The sequence below is a fragment of the Lolium rigidum genome, unplaced genomic scaffold (genome assembly GCF_022539505.1).
Source record: "Lolium rigidum isolate FL_2022 unplaced genomic scaffold, APGP_CSIRO_Lrig_0.1 contig_19763_1, whole genome shotgun sequence".
Lineage (NCBI taxonomy): Eukaryota > Viridiplantae > Streptophyta > Magnoliopsida > Poales > Poaceae > Lolium > Lolium rigidum.
In genome coordinates, this window is record NW_025899946.1 from 395,415 (window position 1) to 405,119 (window position 9,705).

At 44.7% G+C, this 9,705-nt stretch overlaps 2 protein-coding genes across 3 annotated transcripts; one reads left to right on the forward strand and one right to left on the reverse strand.

The window, feature by feature from the left end:
* Positions 1–381: 381 nt before the first annotated feature.
* Positions 382–6,022, forward strand: LOC124680533 (conserved oligomeric Golgi complex subunit 2-like). The gene is made up of 12 exons (XM_047215578.1): positions 382–858; positions 1,337–1,534; positions 1,814–2,150; positions 2,262–2,423; positions 2,803–2,902; positions 2,986–3,195; positions 3,293–3,407; positions 3,921–4,127; positions 4,313–4,414; positions 4,971–5,093; positions 5,174–5,308; positions 5,671–6,022. The coding sequence occupies exons 1-12, from the start codon at positions 382–384 to the stop codon at positions 5,782–5,784; spliced, it is 2,280 nt and encodes a 759-aa protein (XP_047071534.1). The 3' UTR covers positions 5,785–6,022.
* Positions 6,023–6,252: 230 nt separating this feature from the next.
* Positions 6,253–8,847, reverse strand: LOC124680534 (RPM1-interacting protein 4-like). Of its 2 annotated transcripts, none has more exons than XM_047215581.1 (4): positions 8,680–8,847; positions 7,209–7,649; positions 6,869–7,051; positions 6,253–6,506 (listed from the first exon to the last, which is right to left on the reverse strand). In XM_047215581.1, the coding sequence occupies exons 1-4, from the start codon at positions 8,680–8,682 to the stop codon at positions 6,474–6,476; spliced, it is 660 nt and encodes a 219-aa protein (XP_047071537.1). In that variant the 5' UTR covers positions 8,683–8,847; the 3' UTR covers positions 6,253–6,473. The 2 variants fall into 2 exon arrangements, with proteins under 2 accessions (XP_047071537.1, XP_047071536.1); XM_047215580.1 differs by lacking the exon at positions 8,680–8,847 and adding an exon at positions 8,457–8,635.
* Between the last annotated feature and the right edge of the window lie 858 nt (positions 8,848–9,705).

A 9,705-nucleotide genomic window follows, 5' to 3' on the forward strand; every position in this document is an offset into this window, starting at 1 on the left:
GACTTCTTTTCCTAGTGGAGAAACAGCAACAGATTTTTCAACAAATGAAACAGTAACAGATGATTTTTTGAGAGAGAAACGACAGCAACATTTTTTTGAGGGGTGACAACAGCAAAAGATGTGAGAGTGACTGTTCTGAACTTATCGAGGCCCACTACGTCTGAGCTATCAAGTCCAGTATCCCAGGCCCACAGTCTGGACCCTTTTCCAGCCCGCTGAGGTGAAGATACAATCCGGCCTTCTGAAATCCAGGCCATTTTCATAAGCCCAGCTCACTCCAGTCATCGTCGTCGTCGACTCGCTGCTGGTAGATCTCCGACTCCAAACAACACCGCAACAGCTCCCTCCGTCAGATCCACCCAAAGCCTCGACGTCAACGCCATGGCGGATCTCGCCGTGATGCCGCGCCCGACCACCGCACCACCACCACCGCCGCCAACCGACCTCTTCGGGGAGCCCATCGAGGCGCACCCGCCGTGGTTCCACCCATCCGCCTTCCTCCACACGGCGTTCGACCCGGACGCCTACGTCGCGGAGCTCCGCGCCTACGTGCCCCTCGAGAGCCTCGCCGCCGAGCTGCGCGCCCACCTGGCCGCCCTCCGCGCCGAGCTCGTCGGCCTCATCAACCGCGACTACGCCGACTTCGTCGGCCTCAGCGCGCGCCTCAAGGGCGTCGACGCCGCGGCGGCCCGCATGCGCGCCCCGCTCGCCGACCTCAGGGACAAGGTCGCCGCCTTCCGCGCCGCCGCCGCCGCGGCCCTCGCCGCGCTCCGCGCCGGGCTCGACCAGCGCGCCGCGGCTTCCAACGCGCGCGAGCTGCTCGAGCTGCTGCTCGACACCTCGCACGTCGTCTCCAAGGTCCCATCCCCCTCCTCCTTAAACGCCAATGTAGCTAGTTAGTCAGTAACAGTTAGCACAGCCATTTCTCGACTAGAATTATATATATCCTCGCGTTCAGATGATCCACCTCATTCCTCTTGAAACGCCAATCCGACTGCAAAACAAGGCATATGCCATTTTAAGTTATCCCTGCATACAGATGACCCATCTCATTCCTGGCCAAAAGTTCATCACCTAGTATAAACGATCATATCATTCATACCTATCAAAATTTGCGACATACCATAATGCTAGTACAATTGATCACATGCCATTGCATACTCATCAAAATTTGCATCATATCACAATGCTGATATTTTTTTCCAGCCTTGTCAACCGTTGACCATGTAGAATTATCATGTCAAGGTTGCCACCGAAGCAAGTCTGATATGTTAGGCAGTGCTTTAGTCCATGTCGCGTTGTTTCCGCAATCTAAAGGTTCGTTTTGTTTATTCAGGTTGAGAAACTTATCAAGGAATTGCCAACAGCACCATCCGATTCATCAAATGCTGAGGTTGGTTCAGCTGATAAAAGCTACACCGGCAATGATACTAATGTGGAGTCAGGGACTGATGTCAGAGAAACACAAAGCATCCTCCTAGAAAGAATCGCCAGCGAGATGAACCGGCTCAAATTCTACATCAGCCATGCACAGGTTTGTGCCAACAGAGACCGCTGGTCCGCATGCACTACTCGTTTCGAATATATAAATAGTTTTCTATGTTGTATTTGCGCTATTGAACCGAACCATTAGAAAAATTGCAATGCAAAATGACTACAGCTAGTTCACTTGATATTTTGCTATTTCTGTGCCACCAAAGTACCAGCCTGATTCTGTAGTGGTAGCACTCATTTTATTTCTAACTGGATACGCCGTATACATTTTAGTGCAACATATATATGATTCTTATTCTGTTACATTATGGCAGTACAGAACCTTCCTTTTATTGAGAACATGGAGAAGAGGGTCCAAGGCGCTACAAAACTACTTGATGGTAGCTTGGAGCGTTGCTTTGTGGTCGGTCTAGAACACCGGGATGCAAAAGTAATATACAACTGCTTGCGCGCTTATGCTGCGATTGACAACACATCTTCAGCTGAAGAGCTTTTCCGCACAACAGTGGTGTCTCCACTGATTCAGAAAATTGTCCCTCAAAACTATGCAAAAGCTGTTTCTGGGGTATCTACTGATGACCTGGAGGATGACTATCTGCGGATAATGCAATGTGTAGAAAAGGATTGCAAATTTATTTTGGAAATATCTTCATCAGGTAATTATAAGTTCTATTAAATTATTTATTGTTACTTAGCATTTGAAACCTAAAGACTGCATATGGGCTTTAGATTGATGTTGATCGTATTAACTCCTCTTTCATTTGCAGCAAACTCTGGACTCCATATTTTTGATTTTCTGGCCAATTCAATACTCAAAGAAGTCCATTCTGCAATCATGAAGGGAAAACCTGGGGCCTGTTCTCCTGGAAAACCTAAAGAGTTCCTTAAAAACTACAAAGCGAGCTTAAGGTTTCTTGATTTTCTTGAAGGTATTCTTAATTATGTCATAAAGTGGTTTGTTTTCTGACATTTGTTTTTTTTTTAAGTCTACTACAATACTTTCTTGCAAAGCATGCGTGTTTATATGTATGTGTCTGATACTACGAGCGTAACAACCATCACATTGGGATAATGAGATTACGTTGGGTCGTTCCTCAGCTTAGGATGTGATGTCTGTAGCACCTTGATATATAACCAGGTGCGGCATTCAGCTGCCGATGTTGTGGCGTTGAAGTTCAGTGCGCTGTATCCTTATTCCATGTCATGTTACAGAGAGTTGCCGAGCTCAACATATATGTATTTGTAAATTCTAAGGGTTGATGCTTTCGATTTTTCGAAGTCATGGTTGACATATTTTTTTTTCTGTAGGCTACTGCCCTTCCAAGTCTGCTGTAACAAAGTTCCGCTCTGAGCCTGCTTACACAGAATTCATGCGACTGTGGCACGTTAATGTCTACTTTTCTCTGAGGTAAGCATACATGTCTCTGTGAATTTTAGTCACACTTCAGAACTAGGTTTCTAACTTCGTTATTGCTCATTCACCTACACAAGATTCCAGGAAATTGCTGGTGGTCTTGATTCTGCTCTTACAGCCACAATTAGCCCTGTTGGAATGAATGAGAATCAAATGAAGCAGAAGACATTGTTGTTGAAGCAAAGTATTAAGCTCTTAGAAAGTTTGCACTCCTGCTGGAGTGACGAGGTTCTTGTTTTCTCTCACTCGGATAAATTCCTACGTTTGTCGCTGCAGCTTATTTCAAGGTATAAACTATCACAAAGGATATTTATTTTCCTTACTTTCATGAGTTAACATCTGGAGGCTGACCTTTTGTTTTCCTCCATGTCCCTGTACAATAAGGTATACAACATGGCTTTCTTCTGGCCTGGCTGCACGTAAAGCTTCTGATGGGAGCTCAAGTTCTCCTGCAGATTCTGAGTGGGCACTCTCTGTACCTGTCGAGGATTTTATATTTGTATGTCGCACCTATAGAACTCTTTGATCCCTTACCATGTCCTTTCAGTGATCAAGACTTAGTACTTTTCAGCTCTTCTGCGAATATGATTCTTCTGAAGTTGTGGATTTATTAAATAAGTTGACAATAAAGTTGTTGGTTGACTCCATGCTAAAGATTAATGTTCAGCAGTCAGTGCGCTGAGTAGTTGACCACTCTTACTTTAGCTTAACCAGCATCATATGTTTGTGGGGTTAGTTCAGGAAATAATCTGCAGTTGGTTGCACATCATGTTGACAAGTTTGAGGCAATAAGAGTGGCTATAATGTATTTTTGCATGTGAACAGGAAATAACTGTTCCATTTTAAGATAGCACTCTATCCGTGCAGCTTCTCTGCTGTTCTGCCCCCTACTCCCACAGTCCTTGTTACATTCTGAATATGCTTTCAAACAATGTTTAGCAGAGTACGTAGCAGTTTATATATTTGACATAATTTTTCTTTTGATTAAAATATTGAATTCATTTGTGCACAGGTAATGCATGATGTAAATGGTGTAATTGGCGAGCTTTCGGAATCAGGCAACTTTGTGGAACATGTAAATCAATTGCTAGCATCATGCCCCATTGAAGTACTTACCCTTGTGAAACAAAGTATATTGCAAGCTGTTGAACCTTTAAAGGAGTTATTGCCTGGCATAATGGATGTCATGATTGGGGTCATAGTTAAAAGGTCTAATGAGGTGAGTGAACCAATGCCAACAGAAGGGCAACACTATCATCATACATATCTTTTGTTTTCACATGAAATATTGCTTTATATAGAAGCTAATGTTGCATTTGTAAATAATTTTATTCAGTGCATCAGTAAAAGTATGTTCTTTTTGTTCTCTGATTGCAACTATTATTATTTTTTGATTCATTGTAGGATCTGAAACACCTCAAGGGAATTACAGCCACATATAGAATGACCAATAAACTTCCTGTGAGGCATTCTCCGTATGTATCTGGGATTTTGCATCCACTCAAGGTGAATGGACTTCATATTTGGTTTCTGCTTTTCCACTTCTGTTTATCTACATTTTAGCATCAAAGGATAGTTGAAGTCTGTAAGGTTGCATGATACCTAGTTTACAAAAAGTACTTATTCAACTCCATGGAAATTATGTTCCTGCCTCTGAAAGCCTGCTTTTAACCTGTGGAAAGTGAAATTCCTGTGTAGTAGTAAATGACAAACAAAGCTGGCTGAGAGTATTGTTCTTTATATGCCCTCAAGTTTTGTTTAAGTTGTTTATAGTTAACATTTTTTAAGCTTCAGAGTGGATAACTGAAATGTATGTATGTGATGATATGAATTATGTGTTCAACTAATCGCATTTTAGCTTAAGATTTGGAGTTTATTGCATTTGTCTGAGCAATAGGTCATATTGCATTACTAGCTAGCTTTACGGTCTGCATTTGAGTTATGGTATGCCTATTTTATGTGCTGAAATTTATCAGTAGTGTCTCTCTAACTTCGATAACAGGTTCATATGCTGTTTCCATTTTATGCTATTTTATTATAAGCTTTTCTTTTGTGTTCTTAGGTGTTTCTTGAAGGAGAGCGTGTGCACTATTTATCAGAAGATGATAAAACTAAATTGCGATGTGGATCTACAGACAAGATCACCGCGATTTATTATGACATGGTATCTGAAGTAGTCAATGTGGTAAGTACGAATTGCCTACCTGCCTATAAAATTCCGGTTCTGCCTATGAGTTACTCAGATTAATTCTTTTCACTATTAAGGCAAGGAAAACTGAATCTTCGTTGCAAAGACTGCGCCAAGGTGCACAAAGACGAGTAGGAGCTAGTACCGATTCCTCAGATAACATCATATCCGACACCGACAAGATCTGCATGCAGCTATTTCTTGATATCCAGGTTCGCCAACTATCTTTCACCCTCGTGCTCATAAACGATATAAACTGTATGCATTGTTTGTAATAATCTGTATTTGCACATTCATCTTTCATTGATTTATCCGGTATTCTCCCTTTTGTTTCTTCCAATGCACAATCTTGTATCCTTTACCAGCTTCTTTTAACCTGGTTTCCCATTTTCGGTATCCGACACTAAGCATTTGCAGTCTCTCACCATACACATATAAATGCCAGTATGTAGGATAATAGAGAAGGTAGCTGGCAAAGTCTCAAGCCAGCTTATGTGATTAAACAAGATATCCGAGTTATAATGGTTGAACTGAGCTGCCACTGACATGTTCTTTCACATGCTTTGTTTTGCAGGAATACGCCCGGAATCTTCGCTCGCTAGGAATAGATGCAAGAGGAATTGAATCCTACAAAGCTTTATGGCAGTGCGTCGCCCCTAAAGACAAACAAGACACCATCCAGTTTTGATGTAAAGACAATTGTCAGTACATAGAGATCTATAGGTTCTTCAAATTGCGTAGATATGTCTGGTGTTGTTTACTAGGTCGGAAGTATGTACGATTTATACAAAGAGCACTGGATTTTGATCGCTGTCATTATTTGACTTACTAGACTGTCAGTACCATATGTTACAAGGATACAATCGCTGTCATTGTTTGACTTGCTGGATTTTGTGAACGTGTATCATCACCTTTTTCACACTGAATAACAATATTCTAACTTCGCTGAAGGTCTAAGACTGGAATATCAATTGCCTACCCGTCAATTCTATCATTTTCAAAAACTTCATGGCTTGTGTCCTTGTGAATTCATGTCTTGAGAAGTTTGGTCACGGCTTTGGCTTTTACTACCTCCGTTACAAACAAGACTTGTTACAGCTTTGTCTATAAGGAGGGAGTAGTAATTATGGGCTGTGGCAAGTTTTATAACTCCTTATTTGCCAACTTGTCGCCCTTCAGTATAGCAATGAGACAATGCAGAACAATTCAGGCAATCACTCACAAATTACAAACGCTCAAAATGCTGATCACAGCCTTCCAAATCTGTGTTCAGATACATGTCTCATGACTGAATAACATCTCAACAGGAAAACGGACTGAGGCTACTCATTTGACAAAGATACAATAGCAACAAGTATATTTCAGACAGGGCCGGTGTTACTTCTTGAACCAACTGAAGCATGAGCAGCCCTGAAAAAGAAGCATGTACATACCATCAATTGATCACATTTTATACGATCAAACTCGACAGAGCTACATAACACATCTCATTTAGACGAAGCCTGGAAGTAACTACCAACTAACACTCAGCTAAATTTTAGTCATTGCGAAACTAAGCATGGGCATGGAGCGATGATCTCTAAAACCAGTGGAGATGACACAAGCAGTTGTGCTAGGTACTAAGTTCACTATCTTGATTCTCAACGGCCAATGCTGCTGATATAACGAGGCAAAAACTAGTTCCACAAGCAAAACAGAGAATCTTTACTCCACAAGTAGGACAATATTTTTGGTAAAACCAGCAGCAATACTGAAAATTGAAGTGGACTCACCGAAGATTCATATCGGCCCCCTTGATTGTAGCGGTTGGTATACGCATGGCTGGTGCTGACATTATCCGTGCCCGACTGCTTCTCCTCCCTCACCTTCTCAAATATGTCAGTGAAACCTTCACCTGTTGAAGGGTCTTTCTCATCCCAGTCTCCAAACTTTGGCACAGCTGATCCTCTCTCAGGCTGCACACACAAAAATCACACTAGGATAGTTCAGAAACTACACGAAACTAGAAATACTTATAATGCCTGTACAATCTGCTTCATATTTTGCTGTTCATTGTCAGCGTGTCAAAGCAATGTTATTAATCAACAAAGGCAGACATAAGCTAGGACTTACCGTTTCATCACCACGCCCACTTGGTCTCATCTTAGACCTTCCAGGTGTGGTAGGAGCATTCCCACGGTTTCCTTCCGCCGAACCCCTGCGATCTCCAGAAGGGGATGCACCACCACCTTTGTTTGCAAGCCTTGCAGCATGACGAGGATGCATGGGTGACCTTTCATTGCTCGCTTTTCGAGCTGTTGCGTCGTGCCGTCGAAGATCATCTTCACGGGTGGCACGTGTTTCATCCTTGCTCCGTAACCCCGGCTCGGTTCCAGCCCTCAAGGGAGAGGCCTTAACTGACGGTGGATCATTCGAGGGTGCTTCTGTGGCTTCCTTAGGGTTGTTTGGATTAACAGACCTCCCTGGAGATTTCCCCTTGCGAGCATTTTCGAAGTACTGCGTGTAGGCTTGCCCTTCGTCCTCCCAACTTCCGAATTTCGGAACTCCCTGATGCTGGTGCAGTTGAACAAGGAAGCACCTTATTAGTACAATGTGATAGGCAGATTAAAATAAAACATACAGTTTTGGAAGCAGACACTTACATATTAAATTAAACTTGAGAAACACAATTGGTCAAAGAGATAAAATAGTAACTGAATCTACAAGATCTTGCCACTTGAGCATGTTTGCTTCGATACAACACAGGAATAAGGTGTAGAGTTATCCCCTTTGATTAATCATCACTAACTTAAGCATTGTTGTTTAACCTATTCTGCAATGCATATTGTTTACTGCAATCTTATCATGTCAAGTGCAGTTTAGTTCAACCAATCATATTCTCACCAGATCAAGTAGTAGCACTGTGTAAAACAACATATAGGAATCACAAACTTGCCGTCCACTATAATTGAAACACTGGACACACACCAAAACCACATCCTAGGATGCACAAAGACTGGATCTTGGCAACCCTGTTGGTTTCAGATTGGCACATCTATTCCAGGGAGATAGCCCCAAATGAGGCAACGTACAAGAAATTGCTTCCATGGAGACGCAATCTGCCTCCCCACTAGCCAGCAAGGAGAACATGACCACTTGTTACCTATCACTGGAAAGGGGAAGCAAAGAATGGCAAGGCCAGGAGCATTTCTGCCAATCGCAGAGGATTCCAAGGAATCCCACATGGCACGGCAGGAGGGAGCAGCGCCCAAGAAGAATCTACACTCCTCCCGCCAGAGCAGTCAACAATCGATCCAAACAAAGAAACCTCGGAGACAGCAGCAGCGAGCTGGCCAGTCAACCAATGGAGCAAGAACTTACGGCCATTTCCGTCAGAGAAGAGCGGCGGCGGCGGCGGTTCCTTCAGGTCTCAGTGCGCCGCCCCTTCCCCGTTGCCGGCCTGGACGGATTCGGAGCAAGAACCGCAGCGTTCAACAAGATGAGAAAGAAATCGAGACGCCCAATAGGAGAGCAACAGAAGGAGGACCAGACTAGCAGGCTAGGGGAGGAAGAAAAGGTAGCAGGAAAGAAGAGGATGTTTGACCATTGTGGCGTTGGGTTCTTGCTGCTGCTTCCTGTGGCTTGCCTCCCCTGCCCACCTTCCCCGCTGCTGCTGCTGCTTGCCGCGCGCCGCTGCCGAAGCTGGATGCGGTGGTTTGGTGGGTGATGCGGTAGAGTAAAGAGAGAGCTTGTGGTGCTGGCTGGTAGTGGTGACTCCCTCCTCCACGGCGTCTAGACCTGTTCCTACCTATATCGCCTTAACTCTTGTCTTATCAGTCTCCATCAGTCAATCATGGTGTCCGTTGTTAACTTAGCTAGTGACGCTATTACCGCGCTGGAGTACTAGTAGTAAGCTGTGGTTTTGATTTTGAAAATTTCTACCGCGGTATTGATTTTGAAGCTTCCTGCCTCAAAGTTTGACTTGTACATTTGAAAGGGTCTAGGAAATTCTGAAAAATGTTAAGAATCTTATCCATGCTATAACGTTCAAGTTTGAGCAAAATTTTAGTAGAAAATCATGAGAGAGAGTGTAGACATCACATCACTACAGGAAAAAACATGGCTGCCGAGTTCCCCACTATTTGTCGACTGCAAAGGCATCTCCAGCGGCGCGACGGAAACGGACGCTGCGCGGACGCGCAAAGTGTCCGCTCGCATCTCCACCGGGCCCGCCTGGCAGCGAGTCTACACCGAGGGCACCGCTTCGGCGGTCAGCGCTTCCGTGTCTGCGCCGCAGCCTTCGCCATCAATGGCGCGGCTGCCTGTTCTGCGCGCGCACTGGCGGGCGGCAGCTGGGCTTCTGCGCCGCCTTCAATAGCATTGTATCCCGCGCGGCCGCCCTGAAAAGTCCACCGGCCGCGTCGCTCCTTCGCCCACACCACACCTCCACTCGCACCACCACCGCCGCAGCGCCATGGGGAAGAAAAATGACTTCGAGGCCTCCGGCAGCGGCACCAAGAAGATCCCGCTCCCCGTCACGGTGGGGAGGCTCATGCACGGCAAATAGATGTCGTGCGACGACGCCTGGTCCGGCGTGCAGCTGCCTGGCGGCTGGCGGCTCAGCTGCCGC